This window comes from Podarcis gaigeae, assembly GCF_964106915.1.
Source record: "Podarcis gaigeae genome assembly, chromosome: 4".
NCBI lineage: Eukaryota > Metazoa > Chordata > Lepidosauria > Squamata > Lacertidae > Podarcis > Podarcis gaigeae.
The window spans coordinates 73,217,745-73,243,297 of NC_139677.1; the positions used below are offsets into that span (position 1 = coordinate 73,217,745).

At 42.5% G+C, this 25,553-nt stretch overlaps 1 protein-coding gene across 1 annotated transcript; it reads right to left on the minus strand.

Moving 5' to 3' along the window:
- Positions 1–8,330: 8,330 nt before the first annotated feature.
- NXPE3 (neurexophilin and PC-esterase domain family member 3) lies at positions 8,331–25,046 on the minus strand. The gene is made up of 8 exons (XM_083736818.1): positions 24,464–25,046; positions 20,757–20,943; positions 20,234–20,351; positions 18,917–19,139; positions 16,397–17,148; positions 15,130–15,203; positions 13,573–13,779; positions 8,331–11,777 (listed from the first exon to the last, which is right to left on the minus strand). The coding sequence occupies exons 4-8, from the start codon at positions 19,007–19,009 to the stop codon at positions 11,176–11,178; spliced, it is 1,728 nt and encodes a 575-aa protein (XP_083592944.1). The 5' UTR covers positions 19,010–19,139; positions 20,234–20,351; positions 20,757–20,943; positions 24,464–25,046; the 3' UTR covers positions 8,331–11,175.
- Positions 25,047–25,553: the final 507 nt, after the last annotated feature.

Sequence of the window (25,553 nt, forward strand, 5' to 3'; positions counted from 1 at the left end):
AGGTTTCTATTTTCTAAATTATGAGGAAAGTGTCACCTGTTAATAAAACTCTGTCAGACTTTTTATTACTTGTGTGTGGCCCCTGATTTATTTTTGGACCCTCCACATCATCTGCAAAAGAGGATACACATCTGCATAAGACATGCTGTATGCATTGATTGATTGATTGATTGATTGATTGCAAATTGGATCCTCTTTTGTTAATAGAGTGGAGGGCCTAATCCACATATTGTGTACTGAGCATTCGAAGTTCTGTTGACACACCTGATGGGGAAAAGTTAAGAACCCCCTCGCCCCCGCCATACACACTTACAAATTTAAGGTTCAGTAGCTTCATTTTGTAAAACAAAAGTGGTCTTCAAAAAGAATCAGAGCAACATGTAATGGGTTAGAACTTGCCTAACTACGCATCTTTACTCAGAATTAAGCCCCAATGAATTCAGTGGGACTTACAAGTATGCATGTATATCATTACAACCTAAGGCGGTTGAAAATAAATCACCTTGTGAAAAGTTAGTTCCTGCTGAAATCAATATTGTCTGGATTCAGTCTGATCCGAGGAATGTTTTTTAAATATTCTAGAGGGGTAGCAGCATTACTCTGTAGCAGCAGCAGCAGCAGCAGCAACAACAACAAGCCTTGAAGCTCCCTAAAGACTAATAAATGTGTTATAGGATAAACTTTCGTGGACTAGAGTCCATTTCATCAAACATATACAGCATTATCCTCATTGATCAGGCTGTATAACTTTTGTTTGCAAATGTCAGGATTGACAGGGAGGTGTAAAGTGGAAATACTATATCCTTCAAACTTTGGGCACTTTCTTTCATCACCGACTGATTGATGGGTGACTCTTAAATGAATATAGGTTTGATTTTATCTAAACAGTACAATAATGTTGTCAAGAAAGCACCAAGAAATAAAAAAAAGATTGCCATACTACACCATCTAGTGGCTACTTTTAGGTATTGCAAGTACTTTTGAGACACTTTTTTTTCTCCTCCTTGCTTGGAACTCTGTGAAGGGGGGAACTACAGTATAATGTCTAGAATTCTTCAAGGGAAATCCATTGAAGGACCACAATACCTCAAGGACTGCCTCTTTCCATATGAACCTACCCAGACCTTAGATCATCTTCTGAGGCTCTACTTTGTGTGCCTCTTCCACGAAAGGCCTGGAGGGTGGCAACACAAGAACAGGCTTTTTCTGCAGTGGCTCCCTGTCTGAGGAATGCTCTCCCCAGGGAAGTTTGCCTGGCGCCTTCATTATACACCTTTAGGCTCCAGGCAAAAACGTTCCTTTTTAACCAGGCCTTTGGTTGTTCTGATTTACATCCTATGGCAATTTAAAATGTGTGGTTTTTTGGGGGGGTATTGTTTTTATTTTGATTATGTATTTTGCAGTTTTATATTTTGATTTTATTTTGTGAACTGCCTTGAGACCTCTGGGTATAGGGCAGTATATTAAGCAAACACAAAAACAAATAAATAAATCTGAATGTGGTTTGAAGATATAGTGTGCGTGCAACCTGTATAGAACTTCCTCAAAGCTTTTCCTGTCAGTTCATAGCTGTCAACTTTTTTTAAGCGAAATCCTATTCAGAATAAGGGAATTTCCCTTTAAAAAGGGAAAGCGTTGACAGCTATGTGTCAGTTCCTTTAATCATCATTTTTCATTCATGCATATCTTCTTTTCTACTGTCGTACGTAAAGGTAAAGGAACCCCTGACCATTAGGTCCAGTCATGGCCGACTCTGGGGTTGCGGCAATCATCTCGCTTTATTGGCCGAGGGAGCTGGCGTACAGCTTCCAGGTCATGTGGCCAGCATGACTAAGCTGCTTCTGGCGAACCAGAGTAGCACACGGAAACGCCGTTTACCTTCCCGCTGGAGCAGTACCTATTTATCTACTTGCTCTTTGACGTGATTTTGAAATGCTAGGTTGGCAGGAGCAGGGACCGAGCAACGGGAGATCACCCTTTCACGGGGATTCGAACTGCCGACCTTCTGATCGGCAAATCCTAAGCTCTGTGGTTTAACCCACAGCGCCACCCACGTTTTTCTTTTCCTATCAGTTCAGAGCTGTCAACTTTTTCCTTTTTTTAAGGGAAATTCTATTCAGAATAAAGGAATTTCCCTTAAAAAAGGGGAAACGTTGCAACAACAGCAGCAAGAATACTCATCGCAAAGTAATGGAAGACACAAGATTTGCCCACCCTGGAAGAATGGCAGATGCAATTGATAGACTACATGGAATTGGCAGAAATGATTGGCAGAATCCGAGACACGGGAGAAGAACAAACGGAAGAGGATTGGAAGAAATTTAAAGACTATCTGCAAAAACATTGTAGATTATTTGAATGTTAAAGTGATGCAGGATATAAAGATAGTGCGGCATTAATGACATAGTTGAAAGGAATATGCAAAGATGTTTTATGAGCAATAAGTAAAGAAATATAGCAAAATTAATCAATGTTAAAGGATGGGAGATTAGAAGATAAGTGGTTAGTAGCGGTAATGGTTAATTTAAAAGAAAATAAGCAATATTAAAATTAGTCAAAATAGAGGAAGGATTTGCTCAAAATAAATTAGAAATTGGAATACAGAAACGGGAGGTGTGAGGAAGTCGGGAAAGTAAGCTACAAGAAACTAAGATTTGAATTTATATATTTCTTTTTGTTTTTTATGTTTTATACTGTGTTTTGTCTGTTATTGTGTTGTTTTGTTTTGTTATGATAAAAATGTGTTGAAACTCTAATAAAAATTCTTTTTTTAAAAAAAGGAAAACGTTGACAGCCATGTGTCAGTTCCACTGTACCACTGTAATGGTTTAAGTTAATGGTTTTCAATCAGTATGCCGTGGCACCCTGGGTTGTCTTGAATGATGGTCAGGGATGCAACAGGCAACACTGGCCTGTATCCTTTCCTTCCCTCCCTCCTCTGATGCCTTTTTGCATGTCTGCTACCCAAAGGCTTGCACAGCTGTTTGTTGCAGCAGCCCTGGCTACAAGCTCAGCTGTCAAATGGCAACTGTGGGGCTTGTCAGGGGCAGCTGAGGTGGCTTCAGAATAAGCAAGCAAATGGGTGAGGGAGCCCAGCCAGCCAGCCCTCCAGCCCTTGCTCTTTGGAATGGACAGATAAATCCCAGGCCCCTGTGGGGCAGTGTGAGGAGGGACCTCTCTTTGGGGTAGGGGGTGCAGCTCAGAGAGGTGCAGCTCAGAGTGGCTGCCTAGAGGACTCCCAAGGAGAATGGAGAGGAGAGGAGACTGAGGGAACACTCCCCAAGGGAGGGTGTTTGAAAAAGCGTGAGGCTGCCAGCTCTGCAGGCAAGGCGTGACATAACTGGGCTCCTGAGTCCCACAAGGGAGCTGCAGAAAGAATGTAGTTGGTCAAGGGAGCAGTGGACCCAAAAAGGTTGATAACCTCTGATTTAAGTCATTGTAATAATATAATAATTTATTATTTATACCCCGCCCATCTGGCTGGGCTTCCCCAGCCACTCTGGGTGGCTTCCAACAAAATATTAAAATACCGTAATACATCAAACATTAAAAGCTTCCCTAAACAGGGCTGCCTTCAGTTGTCTTCTAAAAGTCTGGTAGTTCTCCTTGACATCTGATGTCCACAGGGCGGGTGCCACTCTGAGAAGGCCATCTGTCTGGTCCCCTGTAACTTGGTTTCTTGCAGTGAGGGAACCAACAGAAGGCCCTCGGCACTGGACCTCAGTGTCTGGGTAGAACGATGGGGGTGGAGACGCTCCTTCAGATATACCGTATTACACGGTATCAGATTAAAACGTCCAAGAGTATTCAGGGCCAAACCCTTGGTTACAAAATTGGAAGGCAATGATTTGATCGCTCTGCCGCTTTTGAAATTTGCATCACTCACCTTTCCGGTTACAGGAATCACTTTCAGCAAATGATCAAACTTTCAAAACAAGTTAATTGCTAGGGACTGTGATGTTCTGCATCATGGTAATCAATGGAGAGGAAAACAAGGTGTGTCTCTTGCAATATTAAGCATTGTAAAATTATGGTACAGTGAATCTGGAGAGGTAGTAAAGATTGCTTGATATCCGCCATTGCAGCTGGATCTTAAACTATGCCCAAAGCAATACTGACAGTTTTCTTTTTAAAAAGGGTTTCTACTTTTGCAGGAAACCTTGTAAAGTAAATCTACATGTTAAGAGAAAAAAAGAATAGCCTTCTGATTTCAACCTTTTAATTCTTTGCTTGCATAACTTATGTTCATTTGTGTACATTTTTTTACTGCTAGATTGTTCTTATATCTCATTTCAAAAGAATATTCAGACTGCTAACATTGACCCCAGTTCAAGATAATGTCATGCATTTGGACATCTTGATTTCTGTGTCTAGGCCTTTGGCTGGAGAATTAATGAATGGGCAAGAAATCAAATTGTTTTCTCTACTCAGACTTCTGAAGTGGGGTGGCCACATCAAAACTGCATAGGACTCCTCCAAAGTTTGTTTTTTAATATCTATCTGCTTTTGTAGACTGAGGTGGCCAACAGAAATATAGCAATAAAATACATATAAGGAATATAAGGCAGTGGTTCCCAGTTGTTTAAGTACTGCAGACTTATTTCTGGGTCACTATTTGGTTATTACAGTATTTTACAAAAAGTGAAGCTCTACCTCCAGATTTTACAGTATCATGCTATGGCGTCTTCTAGTAAATTTTTCATGGATGCTGTCCAGATTACTGTTTACAGATTATTTGGAGAAGTGGGGTCAACTGTGTGCATGTTTGATACTTTCCCATTTGGGCTGTTTCAATGCTTCATGCTCCTTTATCACCTTGTGAGACTCAGACTCCACTCTCCCATTTTAGATATTTCCTCTCTGTTACTACCTGAACTAATTTTCCATTTGGCTCCTCCTGGATTCATCTCTCTTGCTTTCACCCTAAATCCACAGAAACCTGTTCCTCGGATCCCAGCTTTCGATTGATAGCTATAATTCTTTCCCTCACCTGTTTAATCATTAAATTAAATTGCTGAATAGGTGGGAAACTCCCATTTTAAAAAAACCAGTTTAGACTAGTGAGAATTTTAGGGAAATGATGCAATTTAGGGATCAAAAATAAATGTGCTCTATTAGAAGTTATCAGGCTGTTTCCATTAGCTAATTGTTCTTGTGTGATTAATATTGTCCTTCAGATTAATTTTCAATTGTTTCTTTATTTACAGGATTTTTTTCCACATTTCCATAACCACCCATATAGTACACGTTATCTCAAATTCTTTTTTACAATTTATTTTTATGCTCCCATTTTATATTTCATTTATACATTCCTTTCATTCTTAGTAGTTCAGCTATTACTGAGTATATATGTTTTCATTGTATGCTTGCTGTGATTTAAAATTTCCTTTGAGCCAACTCTGGTTTTTCCTAGTTTCCACTTAGGAATGAAATTTTCTGAAAATCTTGATCTTGACAAAACACAGATTTTTTTTTTTACTGGTTCTGCTAAAAGTAAAAATCATTACTGCATCATACATTTAATATAAACATATATATATTAACAATATACTCCAAGTTTCCTAAAGTGATCAGCAGATAAACAGATACATACATCAATGCATAAAGTTGTATAAAAATGCAGTAAACTTGTATATTAATTTATAAAATTATGCTACGGAAATAGAGCAACTAATGGGACTTGACTCTTTTATAAGTATATTGTACATAGTTTTTGCATATAATAAATCAGGCTTCCTTTTTTTAATAAAAAAAAAAGGTTGCCAATGCACCTGTGTGCTCAATGCAAGTGTCTGGCTGATGTGGGTACAGCATGATTTGGTTGGAATTGCCAAATTTTATGTATATATTTGTTCAAAGTTATTACCACTAGCTGTCCTGACTAAGCTCAATAAATCTACATTTAAGAACCTATTTTTAGCATGGAATTCCTTACTGTTGTCAGTCGACAACAACCAAAATTGGCATTTCGGTCCTGAATACATTTGCCAGCACCCAGCCAGACACCTTGTAAGCCATGTCCACAGTCCGGCCCGCAGACCAGTTGCAGCCCGCAGCCCAGTTTAAAATGGCCCCACAGGCAATTTGGAGAAATCAGTCTGTTGCGGCCCCCAAGCGCCTGCTGCTCTGCTTGCTCTTCCCTGGAGCCAACGCTCCACCAAGGAACGGTAGAGGCGGGCAAGGCGAGCTGCGATTGGTGCATGTCTGGCAGCGGCGCTGCGTGGTTGGTCACTTGGCCGATGGTGCTCTTGAAGTGGGTGCTTTTAAAATGTGTGGCGGAAGGGGGTGGGATGATTGGGTTGCTCGTTTTTATTTCTATTTTCATTATGTGTTGTGTTTTTATATTGTGTTTTTATGCTGCGAAACGCCCAATCGTGTGCATATTTATAGTATTTAAATGTTCTTTCCCACCCCATGTGTTTGTGTGTACACACACACACACACACACACACACACACACTATTCATATAGTGTGATGAAGTGGTTAGAGGCCTGCAGGAGAACCAGCTTCAAATTGCCACTCTTACTTAAAACTCACTGCTGTAGTTTAGGGGGAAGTCACTTTTTCCCAGTCTAACCCACCTCACAGGGCTGCTGTGAGAGTTAAAGTGAAGGCAGGGGAGAAGAACCACATAGACTGCCTTGAGCTCCTTGGAGACAGGTGGGACAAGAATGGAAAGATGGGTGGATGGATAACGCTGGGATAGCAGTCTTTGTTTCATAACCTCATCTTCCTGAACATGAAGTCCCATAGATTTCTGAAGGCCTACATTTGCATTTCTTGCAAACTTGTGGGTTCAATAGCTATTTCCTCATATGTATTTTGGGAGCTGTAGCTGTTTGGTGCAACAGGTGCCAGCACATGGTACCTTTGGTTGTTCTAACACAGATAACATCTGGTTTCGTTGTGCCATCAGGGAAAATAGCAGTTCTATCCATGCAGCCTCCTCAAGCTGTCAACTGTGGAAAAGATCTATGCTCTGACAAATCAACTCCTGAGACCTTCTTCTTTCATTTGCAGGGCAAATATTTTCTACCTGGTGGGAATGAGCTGGCCAAATCTGTTGGCAAATGTTTTATTGAGGATTCATTTGAGCTTGGGCGAACACACTTGGACCAAAACCTCTGGCACTGCGCTCACATGATCTCTTCCCTTCTGGCCAATTTTTAAAATGGTGACTGTAAATAAGAGAAGGAAAGTTGACAGTGAGGGCTGCTGCTTCCAGGACAGGTGGAGTGGAATATTTCTTCACTGAAATACGGAATCACTGTTGTCTGATATGCCAAGAGACTGTGGCTGTTTATAAAGAATTTAACAAGAACAGTGTGAGGACAAGACTAAGTGGCTCTCACCTGCGTGACATTTTGCAAATCAAAACCACTACCTTTGAACCAGACCTAGCCTATGTGCTGCAGTCCAAATCTCTGTTTCACCCTTCACACTAGTGCAGGCAAGTTTTGTTTTGTTTTGAATTGAGAGGAATACATTGTCAAATCTCAGTTAATGTCAGTTGGTCTAAATCAGGTATAAATATATTTGGACACAATATGTGTATCTGGTGTTATGTTGCTGTTCATATTTTTTGAACTTAAAATTTGACAGACAACCTTTATTACCAATAATATGTAATCCACTTTACAATCTTCCTGACATATATTTCAGCTTCCTGGTTTTGTTTTTTTATCTGGCCTTCAGATATGAAAGGCAGAGTGATTTAACACCTGTTTAGATTTGTCATCCATGTGACAAAATGAAAAGTATGTCGTGTGCAATGAACTTTGCATAAAATAGTTAATTTGTATTTGATTTACTTTGCATATAATTTGCATTTAATTTTAATGGTTCAAAGAACGTCGAGCAAAATGGTCGGCCCTCACACATGTTCACTTCATCAAATCTGGCCCTCTTTGAAAAAAGTTTGGGCACCGCTGATTGGAAGGTGTCATAGTAAACAGCTAATCATGTCCCAAGTTTCCTAGATGCCTGACCACGCAGTTGCATTTTACTTGTACTGTAGTAGAATAGTCTTGGTCCAAACACCAGCCTATGTGGATGCTTGAAACTGTTAGTCAGAGTGTGGGATGAAATGTTGGGAAATTGTAAATAGATGCCACTTGTCAGTATCAGAAGTAGGATGAACAAACAACAGGAACATCAAAGGTGACAAATCCAACAGTCAAGTCCTTCCCTTCTTTATAGTCTGCCATCCTTTATATACTGCCATCCTTTCAGCTGGCCATGAAAAGAAAGAGGTGGCGATAGATTTGGTGATTTTAAAAAGCTGTCACGGTAACAGCACCAAACATACACACACACACACAAGAAGGGATTGTGGATAGAGAAATAGTTTAATTGCAGGTATTGGTGTAGACTTATTTAATATCAACAGAAACAGGTTCCGAGTAAACGAAATTCAGTTTCTTTATGGTTCAACGGGTAAGATGTTCTGGGCCTACTTTACACGCAACAGTTTTTAAAGGACTGGATAATTTCTGTACATTCTTTGTGGGCTTGCAGGAGCTTAGACAACTGGTAGACATGCTTGTTTCCCAAATGTCTTTTAGCCTCCTTCCCATCTCTTATGCCTGATGCCATGCCTTCTTCTGATCAAACCTCTATCTCCTGCAAGACAGGTTCCCTTGAACCATCCCACCCCTTACTCAAACCAGCTTTACTTTCCTGCCCCTCCATCTTTCCCCTGGCCTATTGCCAATACGTCTTTGGCTTCATCCAAATCCATGTCTTGTTCCATCTACTGTAATCTACAAGTCCCCTCTAGGTGAGGACCATGTCAAGTTTGCCTTCTGTACTCAGGCACATCACTGAAGTGAACCAAAATGTTAAATAGCAACAGTTTGCATTCAAAACAGCTCTTACAGACTTTTATTTAAAAAGGAAAAAAATCAGGAATCAATGACATTTCAGACTTGTTTGTTGCGATCTCAAGCATCATTTTTTGCTACCTGCAGTTCAGATGTCAGCTACCGAAAAGCCCCTTGAAAACATGCAGTTCACAGAGAAAGCTAATCAGTCTTAAGATTTTAAAACTTATACCAGTGTAGGTGACATTTAAATTTTTCCCTTGGAAAGTATCGAATAACTCAAGAGGTAGCCAGCGAGCCATACAAAATGTTTAATTTATTAAAACACTCCATCTATTAGTAAAGTGGGTGTCCTGCATGCAGATGTCTTGGGCACCAAAACAGGGGGACATAAAGGGATGGGGAGGTAGGGGTGTGCACCGGGAAAATGGTTACTTTTCTTCTTTTAGATTTACAAATATTTTGGTAATTCCTTTCTTTTGTAAAACTTTCATTAGTATTCAGTTAATTTGGATTTAGTTCCTCCCTTTTTTCATATTTCAATTATGATTATTTTTTGGAAAGAATTGTCTTCAGGTTCAATCCCCAGCATCTCCAGTTAAAAGAATTTCAAGCAGCAGAGCTAGCAAATATGGATGTAAATGTGCATTAAGGGCATGCACACACTTCTTCATGCCACGCAGAGTTAAACTATGGAACTCAATCTTGCAGGGGGCAGTGGCGGCCACCAACTTGGATTATACAAATTCATGAGGGTAAGGCTATCAATGTCTACTAGTCGCAATTGCTATGCTCTGCCTTCGCAGTTGGAGGCAAGTACCGCTTCTGAATGTCAGTTGCTGGAACCCACTGGAGGAGAGAATGCTCTTGTGCTCATATCCTGCTTGCTAGTTTTCCACAAGCAACTGTTCACCCTCTGAGAGAACAGGATGCTGGACTAGATGGGCCATTGGCCTTACCCAGAAGGCTCTTCTTATGTATGTTGTGCATTCAGTGCAGGATGTAAGCACCTTTGGGGAGTGCTGGACAAATGACATCACCCCATGTTGTCCCTGCTCCACACTGTTTGTCCAATTAAAGCCCATTCTGCTGGGCTCTCTCTTTGGAAAGATTGCAGTATATATATATTGTTTTGCAAAAACTCAGCAGAACCACTAACTGAATGTAAGGCAATGGAGAACACTATTGTGTACTAGTTTGAAAATAAGCCCACCTGTGTGTACAGACATCCCTCGTAGTAGCTGCTGGTTTAGATGCTGTTATTGTGCATAGGTGTGTACACTGTAAAAACAACTCCTGCACATTTCAGAGGCTGCCTGTGTACATAGCCTAAATCAAACAATCTATCTAGGGCAGTATTGTGTGACTTGAAGCAGTTCTCTCTTAAGGTCTCAGGAAAGGTTTTCTTCCAGCTCTGCTACACGAGAAAAACTCTGCTGGAGCTAGCCAAATGGCCATTTAGTTCATCACCCTGTTCTCACAGTGGCCAACCAGTTTGTTGTTTTCCTGTTTTTAGCAGGTCCATATATATATACCTGTAAGTTGCCTTGAGTCCCATCAGGGGTATGAATAAATTTATAACAATAGTAATACAGGGGGACCCACAAGCTAGACATTCACGGCATTCTTTTAACCAGTATGCCTGAAGGCTCGTCTCCACCCCCATCGTTTTACCCGGACACTGAGGTTCAGCACCGAGGGCCTTCTGGCAGTTCCCTCACTGCAAGAAGCCAAGTTACAGGGAACCAGGCAGAGGGCCTTCTCTGTAGTGGCGCCCTCCCTGTGGAACACCCTCCTACCAGATGTCAAAGAGAACAACAACTACCAGACTTTTAGATGACATCTGAAGGCAGCTCTGTTTAGGGAAGCTTTTAATGTTTGATGTATTGCAGTGTTTTAGTATTTTTTTGGAAGTCGCCCAGAGTGGCTGGGGAAGCCCAGCCAGATGGGCGGGGTATAAATTATTATTATTATTAAAATGTTGACAACTGAACCTGGAATTTTCAGTATCTCGAACATGTGCTCTGGCATTGTGCTGTGGCCTCTCTCCCTAGCTCCAAGCTGAAGGAGGCGGCTGCTGTGAATACTTTCATTATCTTACCAGATGGTGGCAGAACATTTATTGTAGTGAGAATGGCAAGTGGAGTTGTGGACACCTTCATTCTCAGGTGTGCATTGTAAAGAGGTATCCACACATATAGTCTTACTTTTTTAAAAATTAAAACAACCAGTCCCCAGACATTCCAAGTATGAATTATGTATGCTACAGTGCAGGCTTGGAGAATCAGATGCAGGTTAGGGGTACCCCAAATCAGCAACAAAGAACTAGTGCAGAACGTGTCCGTAAGTGAACTACAGAAACAGAGACCACAATTGATTATGGATTCCTTTTACGAGGCTGTAGTGCGTTTCCACCGGACACACAAAAGACAAGAAAGCATCTAACTGGTTTTTGACAATAACATCTTCTGGGTGCAATTTGTGTGGCAAATGGTGTGCCAGCGACATCTCCCAAGCATCCACAAAGTGCACTCCAATTCCTGAGAACATCTTCCTCATGATTGTGTCAAGCTGATACGAATACCAGTCGCTGTTGAAAAGGCTAACCTCCGGCCCGAGCTCCTGAACGTTGGCGGTTTTGATGACTATCCGTGTCTTGGGACTCCGATCCAGAAGCCGAACGATGGACTTGCGAATGTTCCTCAGTCTCCTGATGTACACTTCTACAGGGAAAGTGCTGAAGTGAGACCAAATAGTTATGGCTATCACAGTGTTCCTCCCGCCTACAATGCGATTCAGTTCGTTGGCAATGTAATGCAGCTCACTGCTAAACACGGTGGAGAAGCGAATAGGGGGCCCGTGGCAGCGGAAGTTTAGTAGGATGTTATGCACTGAGTCCACAGCCATGAAGGGCCCAACATTTTTAGGGCTGCCAAGGTTTAATTCCACGAGATCTGAAACAAACAAGCAAACAAAAAAGGATTACCGAGTGACTGCCTGTTGCAACTCTCTGAAGAGGAAAACAATAATTGTTAGGGTCCTCTATATAACATTCACACAGGACAGGAAAAAAAGGAAACACACAAGACTTTTCATGAGTATCAATTCCAACCATTTCAACTGGCACAGCTTGGAGGATCAATATGAAGCCAGGAAGAAGCATCAGGGTCAAATGCTTCTCCTCTTACCCATCCCAGTGCACTTTGACAAGAAGATAATGCCTTGTATTGAGTCAGAATTACCCTAATGTCAGCTAATAAAACCAAGAAAATAAGCAAGGTGTGAGGAAGGAGAAAAGGGTCATGTGGAGCAGCGTTCAGCCTGACTCACTCCCAGCTTCATGAAGCCTGCAATAATGAACTGGGCCCAAATCTTAAAACAGTGTTTGACAAAGATACTCAACTAGAAACACCTTCTTTGCAGAAGGGAAAGTCTGTTACGTTAATTGAACCATCTAAACAGGTATCCCTCATTAAAACAGTCCACTTTGGCCCTTTACTCAGTGTTGGTGCCTCTCTTTTGTTCCCCTTATTTGATCTGCCACCAAATCATTACCTTTTCTTGCTATACACTGTTTCTAAACATCTACCCCTTCCTTTCACTACAACATAAAATCCTCTTCATCCCCCACCTTTATTACCATCTCTTTCCTCCTGCCTTTCCTGAGCTATCCTATCTCTGTCCACAGCTCTGCAACCAAGATAATTTGACTTCTTTTCTTGTCAATCGAACCCAGGGCTGGAGCACAACGTTTCGCTGCCTGAGGAAAAGGACAAAATGGCACATGCAAGCACTCGCCACCCGGTCAATATATAAAAAAAACTGATTGGACTTGCAAGTGAATCTCACTTCAAAACTGGCAACAGTATTGTACCCTCCATTCTACCTGAAGCAGCAGCTTACTTTAGGGGCCCAAGACAGGCTTACACAGTTCTGTCCTCCCAGAGGGGAGCAACTGGGGGCTCAGGAGGAATAGCCGACAACTACCCTATCAACTGCTTCCTGTGGGAGGTGCCTGACTTTGCCTGATGGTAGAGTTGCACTGCTCAGGTCATCCAATTCCCCTTCTTCCAAATCCAACACTGTTATCCCATCGCTGTCTACATCCTTAACAAACGACTCCTTCAGAAAGCTTTCCATGCCCTTGCATCACCTCTCAACGTCTCCTTTGCAAACCACACACAAAGAGACAGGCATATTCCCTATTAGATCATCCGGTAATGTTGCAGAACTCTACTCTTTTCCATCGCTGCTCAAAAATCCATCTCTTCTATAAGGTGTTTGGCTCAATCCTGGATTCCTCACTACCAGTGCAAGTCTAAATGTGTGTATTTGCACATGTCCATCCTATTATTACTGCTTCTCCTATTTTTTTCTTTTCTTTAGCGATAGCTCTCCCATCACTATTAACATATGCAGTGAGAAAGAGAAGGGCACTTTATTTCCTTAAAATAACCATTTTGGTGAGGAAGGGGTGAGGCTTGAAAGGGTAATCCTGGAGCACATGAAAAGGCCATTCTTAGCCAACTTTTAGGGTGACACAGAATTAGAGAGATTTAAAGTAAATGCCAAAACTTTGCAGTTCTAGCTCTTCCAAATCCCAGAAACACAATCAGCGCAATTAAAATCAGTTACAAAGTGATGACCGCTATCCCACAATCTCTACATCAAGAGTATAAACATTAATGTTTTCTCATATTTCTGTATATATACGTGAAACATCTGCAAAGGCAAGGCAAAAATAGTGACCTGGAACAAATGTTGTCAGATATTCAAACCACTGCCTGATTGTAGAGTCTCCAAACAAGTGGATAAGTTTCCCTTGTAAACATTCGGTAATATCTGATGACTTGTTAAAATGCCGAATCCACTGTGTTCTTGCTCGCCATTCATCTTCATAATAGTAACCAGAAGGAAATACATCAGGGCTTTGAGATCTTTCCAGATTGTCCATCTCTGAAAGAGAATTTTGAATTGCTAGTTAGAAATGAAAAGTCGTGTGTTATAATTATATAAGTAAATCAAATAGGAGCATAACATCAAGCCTGCTAAAATGCTGGTAATTAAGTTCATGAAGTTTGAAAACATTTAATAACTGAGATTTAATAAGCACACTGTACTAAGTTTCCATATTTGGAAAGCAATCAATGACATTCATTTTGGTAGACAAATCCTTTTATCTGCAGGTGAATTCCCCCAAAAAATTCAGAGACCCAAGGCTTTTCCAGGCACGTGTGTGTGCAAGAGAGAGAATAGGCTGTTATTACTTGCCTATCATGGAGACTCTAGATATCTTTCTTCAAGGAAGTATTTTTGTTGTATGTAGATTGCATTTCCCCAGCAATCAATGGCCACAGTCGAATGGAAACTTAAAGCACACAGCACTCACTTTCCTGTTGGATTGTGATAAACATTTTGTTGCTAGGATAATCCAGTATTCCTTTCCACCTACATGCCTAATGCAAATCATGGTTGTGGGGAGTGAAAAGGCAACTACAGTGGTACCTTGGTTCATGCACTTAATCCATTCTGGAAGTCTGTTCTTAATCCGAAACTGTTCTTAAACCAAGGCGCGCTTTCCCTAATGAGGCCTCCCGCCACCGGTGCCCTTCCACCATTTGGATTCCGTTCTTAGACTGAGGTAAAGTTCTCAAATCGGGACACTATTTCCGGTTTTGTAGAGTTTGTAAACCGAATCGTTCTTAAACCAAGGTACCACTGTAATGGCTCATACCCATGGAGATCATTTGTGAGGAGCTACATAGTTTCCTCATGACCGGTACCATTTTGTGACTTTTTACAAAAAAAGTACATAGGTGCACCACAAAAGCACAGGAACTTAACATGACGTCTAAGCAAATCCATATGACTGGCTGAGTTGGTGTTTATCTAATTTAATTTGGCAGACATTTAGTGCTTTCGTTTAACAATGTTGTCAATAATGTATGCTTGGCAGTCCTTGGTTCAAAACTCATTTCAGCCACAAAGTCATGATTCACTCAGCCTCCTCATCAGCAATGTAAGGGTAACAATACGGACCTACAGTACAGGATTGTTGGAAGAATTACCAAGATAATGTACACGATGCACTTTTCACTGTAAAGTAATATGTTACTGCCACTAATAAAAATTCTCCCACAGCTTCTGATCAGCAATACATTCCCACATTGAATCAAACTGTCACTTGCCAGATGTATTCGCAGTTTCCTCTGATTAAATCTAACATGTGCAAAAGACTTTTGTGGTGTAAAATAAATTAAGGCTTTTTGTGGTTTGAAACAAAGTCTTTCAAATGTTTAACTTTACCTGCATGCCTTAAGGGCCTTATGAGCACAGTATCAGGGCCACTGGAGGATATTGGCACTTTGATATTCACATCACTAAATAAACAAAAACAAAACAAAACGAAATTCAGTGATAAAAAGTCACATTTGCCTAAGGTCAAATACCCAAGGCCAAACTGGCACATCACTGTCATTGTTATAACACTCCTCTTTTGATTTTAGCTCTGCATGTCAATGTAGATTCCCCAGCTATTATTAGTTCAGGCACACAGTGTCCCCAGAAGTCTCTTATTTGCAAGTGGGTGGGTGTATGTGGACTACAAAGCAGAATACAGGGGGCCCTCCCCCCTCTCCAGCCTCTTTCCCTATTCCTCAAACTTCAGCTTATTACACTTTGAGGAAGACAGGTGGTGAATTACAGGTTTGTGAAATGTGTTATTGAATTTAATGTGACTGCTTTTTAAAAACAAAAAAAAAGGGATGCATTCAGGACTGGGGTCATGGAAGGCTAGGAGGGAGAGTTTAACCATTTCCCATCTTGCTGTGGTCTTGACAAAAAATCCCCCACCCTGGTTTTTAAAAGTTGCTATTTACACTTGGAGGGAAGCTGCAACTGGTATAAATGGAATCTTCACTCCTGATGCAAAAGGGAGGATTGCAGCAAGAGGATGAAATAGTTAAAATTCCTCTCCCTGCTTGTTGTGGACCTGATCCCAACTTGGCTTTTTAAAAAACAAGTTCTGGCACATTAAATTATTGCAGTCGACATATGTAGGAAATCCCTCCATAGAGATGCACATCCACAGTCAAAAGAGGGCTTAACTGTGCCATTAATATACCAATGGTAACTCTTCTCTGCAAAATGTATATTACTAGGGGTTATGGCCAGGACATATACAGTCAAACCTCAGTTCTTGAATGGCTCCATTTTTGAATGTTTCAGCTCCTGAATACCAAAAACCTGGAAGTAAACCCGGAACCCGAACATCCGACGCGGCTTCCACTTGAGTGCAAGAAACTCTTGCAACCAAACCAATCGGAAGCTGCACCTCGGTTGTCGAACGTTTCGGAAGTCGAACCATCTTCCAGAATGGATTAATTTTGGCAACCGAGATTTGACTGTACATACTGACATACATATTGGTCAGAAGTCCCAAGGTAAGGGGTCTCTGAAAACTATGGACCTTTCCTCAACAATACAAGTAATTTAAAATGAAATGAAAATATCAGAGAACCATCATAAAAGAGTCCAAAACAGAAGCAACAGTGGGGTATGAGAGAGCATGTACCTTTGGAAAAGGCGACTCTCTTCTGAGGTCAGAAGGCCCTTTTGATACCCCCCTTTGTAATGGCTGATCCTCGTGGCGCAAGAGAGCTTTCTTGGCTTGTAGCAAAACCATGGCTCACCGGTGTAAAGATCTGTAAAGTTACACACCGGCATATCCCCTGGCAAACAGACATTGCACACAGTCGCTTCTGAAATTCTCCCTGATTTGAATAGGCTTTTAAAATAGACCCTGTCTGGTCTCTCTTCTCGTAAACGCTGAAGTACTTGGATCCCTTCGCTAGGGTGGACCAGTGCCACAGATACTGTGACCTCCCCTGGCCAGAGTAAAGTGAAAAAAACTCTGTAAGATCCATTCTGGTAATCTACGACTCTTCCTGTGGCTCCAGCCTTCAGGTGAGCAGAGTGGATTCTTGTCTGAAGGTAGTCCCCACCGTAACGCTTTGGCTTGCCTTCATAGTCTTTCATGTGGACCAGCACCTCCAGCTGATCACCAACCTTGAAATGTGTACGGGTGTTCAGGATCACAAAGTTGCTATGGGAGGGGTCAGTGCTTCTCACAAATGGGGTTTTGTCCTCCGGAGGTTTGGGCCACTGTATAGCAGCAAATAAGGACTCCTCTTCCCCTTGTTCTCTCTTGGACAAGACTTGGCGCTCATATCCACAGTACAGCTTTCTGGGTATTTTAGTCATCTGTAACGATGGCTGTTGGTCATCATCTTCTACCAACCACTTTAAACCTGCTTCGTTCAGATTCTGCAAAAGAAGGAAGCTATTAGAAGCAGGCCTATTCACAGCACAAATAAAGAGATGTGAAGTGTTCTTTCGAACAGCGTTTATATACCACTCATTGGCTAAACAAGCGGTTTGCAGCCAACGAAAAGCATGATAAGAAAGATCCCCCAAACAGCAAAATGTAACAAGCTTCCTCATACAGAGAGTCAGACCCTTGAGCTGTCAAGCTCAGCATGGTGTACAGTGACTGGCAGCAGGGCTGGAGTATTTCAGATCAGGAGGTATTTCCCAGCAGTACCTGGAGCTGCTGTGGACTGAATTTGGGACCTTCCGAATGCAGAGAGTTCCCATTAAACTGCAAAAATACATGGAGATGCATGATGCAGATATGCATGAGAAAGTGTTCTGTTGTCATGCCCTGGAATGTCCTGCCCCTCATAGGCGCCTGGCAGGCAACAATGTTGGCTATAGTATGGTGCCAATTTAAAACCTGGCTTTTTACTAAGGCATTTGAGCATGTTGAGGGTAGTTCAGTATCTGACCTGTTTGTTGGCATTATTGAAGATTTTATGCTGAACATGGTTATTATGGGTTGTATTCAGTGTTAGTCCTACGTAAAGAAGACATATTGCAATTAATGTACGTGAATTGCTTAGGTTCGTTAAAATTCAGTAGGTTTACTCTAAGTAAAATTTAGGGATACTTCCCTTATGTTTTTGTGGCTTTGGATGTTCCTTTATTATTGTATACCAGCCTGTGGTTGACCAACACAGAAGAGTTCATAAATATTTTAATAAATAAAAAATAGTGTAGAAAGTTCTGCCCAAGATGAAGCCCTAATACAGTAGAATTTTCAAATGGAAGCAATACTGGGAGTTCAGCTGGATGGTTTTTTTAATGATAATAAAACTCTGCACAAGATGCATGTTTTAACTATTTGTAAGTCTTTTTTTAAAACAAAAACAGGAGGGGCCCTCCTTCAGACAAGAAGGCCCCAACTCATTTAGATATTGAATTGACAAAGTAGCATATAAGGGACCAGTGCAAACTCTTCAGAATCAATATACTGTAATAGGATTTCACCTGGTTAAATCAGTGAAGACCCTGACAGCTGTATTCCACAAAAGCTGCAGCTTCCGAACCATCTCCAAGCAAATTTCCCATGGAAGGTGACTAGCACACAGATTACATGGCTATCTATCACTGTCCAGGAGTGGCTGTGGCTGGCGAAACAGCTGGAACTCCAAGCCACTGAGGCCACCAGTGCCTCTGGTGATAAAGCTGGATCAATGTGTGTTTTTTTAAGAAGTGGACTAATATTATATTCGAAAATCACTGATGCCTGGGGCAGTCCCAGCAACAATAAATATGACCACACTCTGCCATGCATTTCCCAGTGATATGTTGCACATGTTGGTTGCACATGCAAGTCAGTTTGTGCTGCTGCCTGTGTACGAGAGTTTAAAATTAAGGTATGAAAGAGCACATTCCAAAATGAACACATTCCAGGTTTTTTTGGATATAGGTCTAAATGCTCCTTCCATCTTTTAACACAGGGCTGAGGAATTTTTTTCCCCCTGCTGAGGGCCACATTCCTGTCATACACATTCCTCCCACCCTATCCCCACCCTTCCATGCTATTTTATTGGTATGCCCTTTTCGCGATGTACCTAAGAAGCAAATATGGTGCAGTCACATGTATATAATCTGGCATGGGGAAAGTTCTGGTGAACAGGAAGAATGCTGCCCAACTTACTTGCCCTGCTCCGGAGGGAGGTGAATCACTCACCTCTAATTCGTAAAAGTTGTGTAGTAAAGCCAGAATCGCCAACACTGCCAGAATGAGGCACAAAATCTGTATTTTGGAGAAATTGGGCCACATGATCCCTTCATCTCTCTCTCACCCACGTAAGATGCTGCCATGTTGCCCATATCCCACAGGCGCCAGTGTCATTGTTACTCAGTGTTACACAGGAAATCTCATCCGGAGGCTTCCGCTGCATTTCCTCTTCCTGCAAATGCATTTTTAAAAGCTTCCAGTTAGATCTTAAAATACATCTAAAGTAATAAAAAATGGGTTTCCCACATGACATTCAGGAGTGTTAGAAGCATAAATCAAGCAATTATTTTTTTTAAAAAGGGAACCAGAAAGAAAAACAGATAATGGCATGGCAAATCCTCATTATATCTCAGCTGAGGCAGAACGGCTGTTTAGCATTAAAGATACCTTTTCAATGTTGCTTTTGGCTACACCAATAGTAAAACAAACAGATAATAAGTCTTGCACCAGAATTTGTAACCAATCCCCAGTGAAATTAATTCATTTACCTGAATGGATTTTGTCAGAGTCCAGCCGTCCTGAGAACACTACCAGATTAAGGGCCTCTCCATTCTACCCTATGGTGCCTTTGTCCATAGTGGGATATTTCTTCTCTAGAAAGCCGCTAATTCAGCAAGTGGTTTACAGTATACAGACATAATACCAGAAGACCTATTTCCTCCTTTTCTTCACTCTTTTCATAGTTTTCCCTCAGCCCAATGCCTATTATTTCAAGCTCCCTCTACACCTCAGCCTTCTTCTCATCCTTCTTCCCTGCACTTCCCAACTGCCTGACATCCCCATTTCTTCTTTTCCACCTCCCTGCTGATAGCTTCTCTTGTCCTTAAGCCCTATGTGAAGATGCGTTAAGACTCAAACTAACATTTCACTTCCCTTTCTGTAGCTAAACAGGCAATAAACTAATTGCTGTGTTTGCCAGAGCAGTTAGAATATCTGTGAGCATTCTAGAACTTCAGCACAGTTCAGCTAATGGACGGCCAACAGCACACAATTCTTAGCCTTTCAGCATCACTTTGAAATCTCCTGTTTTAAGAAAGCTACATGAATTTCAAGATCCTAGATTTAATTTAGGAAACATCCTAATGCTAAACTGAATTATTCCTTTTCCTCTCTCGGTTCTTTCTGAACACCACAATTGGCAATGCAGCCCAACACATACAATATATTGCTAGCTGGGCAATATAGAATCTACTCAGTGGAAGATGGTTGTGAAATTCTATTTAAGAATACACTGAAATAAACAAATTAAAAGACAGAGAGACTTACTCTGAATAAACTTTGCAGTTTTAAGACTCGGTCGGTGCTTGCATTATACGGCACTGAATATTTAACAACGATCATCCGAAGGCTGCTGCTTCCATTGACCTTTACCTTCTTTCGGGGTCTGTAAATTGATTCAATTATTCCTGTTTATGCTACAGAAAACTATTCCAGGGACACATTATGAAACACATTATGCATTTTGTGAACTATTCCAGTAAGGATGGGTTTCTGTTAATGTGCTTTCACTTCACTCCATTATGTAAGAGAATGAATTCTAATTAGCTAGCGAATCCTAATAATACAGTAAGCACTTACAAAATTAATGCTATGAAGCAGAACATGGCCAGACAGATACATATTTAAAAATAATCCGTGCTCCTGCAATGCAGAGACCACGTGTTAATCATTGCACAGATTATATAAAGGGATTACAGAGATCATATGAAATTCTAAAAGATGACTCCACATTATAAGGGGGAACACATGCTTGAGAATAGATTAATAAGAGTACAAGGGGGAATCCTACTGTTTTATTTGTATGAATAAACAAGCTGCAAGGTCCAAGAAGGGTGGTCATTTCAGATCCAGGCACTCTTGGTTATAGAGATGTGTTCAGACTGCTGTGCAAGAACAAAAACAAAGGTAGCCAGGAGCAGCACGGCACTACAGGTGCTATTTGTTCCATCTGCAGCTGGCTTTCCTCTTCTTCCCTCCTGCAAAACACATAATGCCTTGCTTAAGATTTATGTCAAATAGTGCAAGGCCAGTCTGTATTAAAGACCACTTAGTGGAATCTTTCCACAGGGGCCTCCTGCACTCAGACAACATGACCTACTTTCTACTATCATCGAGAGGCAGATAGGGTTTTCACTGTGGCAAAACCCTTTTATTAGAACAAGCTCCCTCCTCTGCCCCCACCCTTTAAAACATGTCTAGTTTATTTAGAGCAGTGGTTTCCACATACAAACAGCCTGCGCCCCACATGAACATTTATGAGGATGGCTCACTTAATTTTTTTCTTCTGCCTGTTGTAGCAATTGTAATGCACTGTATTAGATGTTCTGTTGTTTTTAATTGCATTCTTACAAATCACAAAGTAGCCGGGAGCATCTAACTGCCAGCCACAGTTTGTGAACCCCAGATTTGGAGCCAATCAGTAAACCTAACTTTCCCATGGGTGGGTTTCAAATTAGCAAGTGATACTAAACACTCCACCCTCAAAGGCCTCAAGTCTCAAAGCAAAATTCCAATTCTCAAAGTGCTTGTTTGGGGGGGGGGGGAGCCAATACTTTTCCTTGGAGGCGGATTCAGAAACCTCCAACTTGCTATGTCCCCTTGGACGTAGTCTAGGCTAGTAACTGTATGTGGATTTTCATATTCTACCATTGTTCTGATTTAGTTGTGTGTGAATACTGAGAACCACATACAGATACTGCCTTATGGCTACTCCATGGAGTAATTCCACTGACTACTTAGGTTCATAAATTTCCATGGATCCAATGGATACAACCCTTAGTAACTTTCTAAGTTCCAACCAGCAAACTACCATCAGTTCAGAACTAGCAGAGAGAATTTAAAAACCATCTTTTCAGCGGGTTTCTTTTCTGAATTGCCTATAGTTTTGGATGCCTTTAACTCTGTGGGAATCCAAATGGGATAGTTCTGAATGTTCAATAACAACTCTGCATGCCTAAAATGCCAGTTAAATTAGCAGTCTGAAGAACGAGGCTGAAGCTAGAAAGAGCCCCATATAAAGAGTTTGGAGTGGGGTCCTCAGACCTTCTCTTGGGATATAGCATTCTAAGAGCTCTATCTAAATGCAGTTCCTAATCTGGAGTAGAAATAAATAATTAGGATCTGCTAGCAGGAAAAAACAACAACTCTTCAATGAACCCCAAAGCTACAGATTCTAGTCAGAATTTGCAAGATCCAGTGTAAAAAGGGGTGGCCAAACCTACCCAGGCCAGCAGGTTTGTGAAAACGAGTTCAAATGATGCCATAGCTGGACCCCACATGCTTTACTATTCTTACTCAGATACTATAGGTTCTTCATCATAGGTTCTATTCAATCACCGTAAGCCATAAACTATGGCTTACCATGACATGCAAGGACAGTATGTGCCAGCTATGAAAAACGGAATTTCCCTGTGAAAGATCATTAGCAAAGGGATCAAAAACAGAACTGCAAATATCATAATGCCTTTATCCAAATCTATGATGCGACCACACTTGGAATACCATTTACAGTTCTGGTTGCTGTATTTTAAAAAAAGAGATATTGCAGAATTTTAAAAGATGCAGCCAAACTGATAAGGGAGTAGAACGAGTGGGAAAAGGGTAGGGTAGAGTAGGGTATTGGACATAATAAAGGTGTAGAAAATTACTTAAGGTATGGAGATACATAGTGGATAAACATGAGGTTTTCTCCCTTTCTTATAATACTAGAATCTGGGATCATCCAATGAAGCTGAAAAGTGAGGGATTCAGTACTTCAGCCAAAATGAAGTACTGAAGCACACACACAATTATACCATGGCATTCACTACTACAAGATCTGGTGATGGCCCCTAGTTTAGGTGGTTTTAAATGGGGCTGGACAAACTCATGAAAGCTATCAACAACTCCTCACCATCATAGCTATACTACCTCCACATGGGTGGCGCTGTGGTCTAAACTACTGAGCCTCTTGGGCTTGCTGATCAGGAGGTTAGTAGTTTGAATCCCCGCGACGGGATGAGCTCCCATTGCTCAGTCCCAGCTCCTGCCAACCTAGCAGTTTGAAAGCACACTAGTGCAAGTAAATAGGTACCGCTGCAGCAGGAAGGTAAACATCGTTTCTGTGCGCTCCAGCACTCATCACCGTGTCCAGTTGTGCCAGAAGTTTAGTCAGGCTGGCCACATGACCCAAAAAGCTGTCTGTGGACAAACGCCAGCTCCCACAACCTGAAAGGCACACCCCATAGTTGCCTTTGACTGGACTTAACCATCCAGGGGTCCTTTACCACCTTTGTTTTTTTACTACCTCCAGCACCAGACACACCATGGCTTTGAATACTAATTGCTGTGGGAAGACAGCTATTGCCCTCATACTCTGCTTGGTGAGCCTCTCATAGGCATCTGAGTGACAGCTGTGGGAAAGAGATGCTGGGCTAGATCCAGCAAGATTCTCTCAGGGTCTTCCCTAGTCAGGATTTAGCTGCAGAAGAAGCTGAAATAAAATGAAGAGTACGACTGCCCCCCAAATCTTTAGAATCCTCTTTACAATCTTTGTGTATCCACCTGGGGACATTCAAAAAACATGGTCTGCAACAAGGATATACATACCCTCTGTACCCTACCACCACCAGAGCCTTATGGGTTACAGCTGCTAGGAGGGGGTAGCACAGAGGAAGAGCTAAAGACCCCAGGAACACAAGTTCAGAGGCCCCAAAAGGCCTACATGAAAGGGCAAAACAGAAAGGTGTGAGTGGATCCAATAAGAGATTCCCATGGAAGGTGCCCTAGACCATTCAAGAACTTGTGAAGGAATAGATCAAATTCCAGAAACTGTACAAAAAATCCTTCGCACGTCAACAAGATCTAAAACAGAAAAGGTAAACTCAGGGGAAAGAACCTGCAGCCATATATATTGCTGAACCTTCAGTTATCAGGTTCAAATCCCAGCTCAGCCATGAAGCTTTAGCCAAGTCATTGCATCAATTCCTTTCCTTCTTCATTTTAATGCACTGCAAGTTCCTACTATTTTAGATGCTATCTGGAAATGTCAGTAAGACAATAACAAGGGAGGGGGAGGGAAGCACTATCTTGCAGGAATGACAGGAGGGTAAAAAAAAAAAGATGATCTATATGCTATATAAAGCTGACACCTTGGGATAGGGCTATAAAGCTTTCAAGAAATCCTAACGCTGCAGCCCGACTAACGGTCCCGCCCGAAGTGATAAAGTGTCTCCTTCCCTTGCCGCGCCGCTGGGCCGAATATGTTATACCGACGCTGGACCCATGCAGGGACTACCTTCCCCTCCAAGCTCAGTCAGCGAGCAGAAACCGACCCTCCTTAGCAAGCGAAGGAACCCCTCGGAGAGCATACGCAGAGCGCTCTTCCCTGGTGAAATAAAGAGCCCCGAGCAAGAGGGGCTTCGGGGTCGCAGCAGGTCTGAGTCCTTCGCGACACCCTACCCCCATCCCCAAATAGGAAAAGCCTCCCGCGCCGGGGCGACTCGGCTCCCCACTCACCAGGGCCCTCGTGCCTCGCGGCCACACAGCCCTTCCGACCCTCTTGAGCGACGGGAGGCGACTGCGAGGGAAGCCTCCCCTCCCGCGTCGCCCACCTCCTCTTTCGGGTGCTCAGCAGCTGCCCATTGGCTGCCCTCCGCTCGGAGGAGGGTTCGGCGGGCGAGACCACCCCGGAAAGGGGAATTCCTCACGAAGCGCCGGCGCCGCCTCCGCCCGCTGCTTCGCGAGGGGTCGCTTGCAGATAGCGGCGCGCTCCCCTCCTCGCGCCCGGGAGGAAAGTCGTCCGCCCAGCCCCGATCGCGGCGGGCGGCGAGGTTGCTTTTGCTGGCTTGGCTCGTTGGACACCTGCCCGCCTTGCCTCGGCTCCTGTGCGCGCGCAGGGAGACTGGCATCTGGCGAGCAGCAGCGTCTCTTATCTTTGCTGCATCCTCGCTGTGCGAGGCGGTGCACTCCCCGCACTGCGGTCTGGCCTCGGCGCCTGTCTCCTGCCTCTCCTACCTGGCCTGCTGCGGTTCTTTCGCACCCCGCTCGCTGCGTTGCTTTGCTCCTCCCGGGCAAGGGCCTGGGGCTCGGGGTGGGTTGGTTTTCTGGGAGAATCTGGGGCGGGGTCCCTTCGACGCCGTCTGGTCACTAGGAAGCAACGTGACGAGCGGAAAGCGCTCGCAATTTGTGAGCAGCGAAGGGAAGTGCGCTAAGCACACTCCCCGTTAGAATTAAATTACATGTACCAGACTGCTGCTTCCTGTAATTCAGAAGCGCTGTTAAAATTGAATTTTATTTTAATCGGATTATATTTGCCCAGAATTGGGCTAGAGGAGCCAGGTACAAAAGGAGAGCAATTCGTTATTCCTAGAATCACACTGTAGAGTTGGAAGACAAATTGGAGTGGGTCTGGAGCAGATTTTTGAGGCTGCACAGAGAGCTTGCAAGGGTGGGGAAAGTTCCATTGTCTTAGCATCTGTCTCTTGCATTAGTGGAACAGCAGCTTGGAGACAACCTTTATTCGTTTTAGAGCAGTGTTCGACCACGTGCTCTCAAGATTGCAGGCTTGTATCCAATGTTGTACTGTACAAGCAGAGTTCCATAGCAT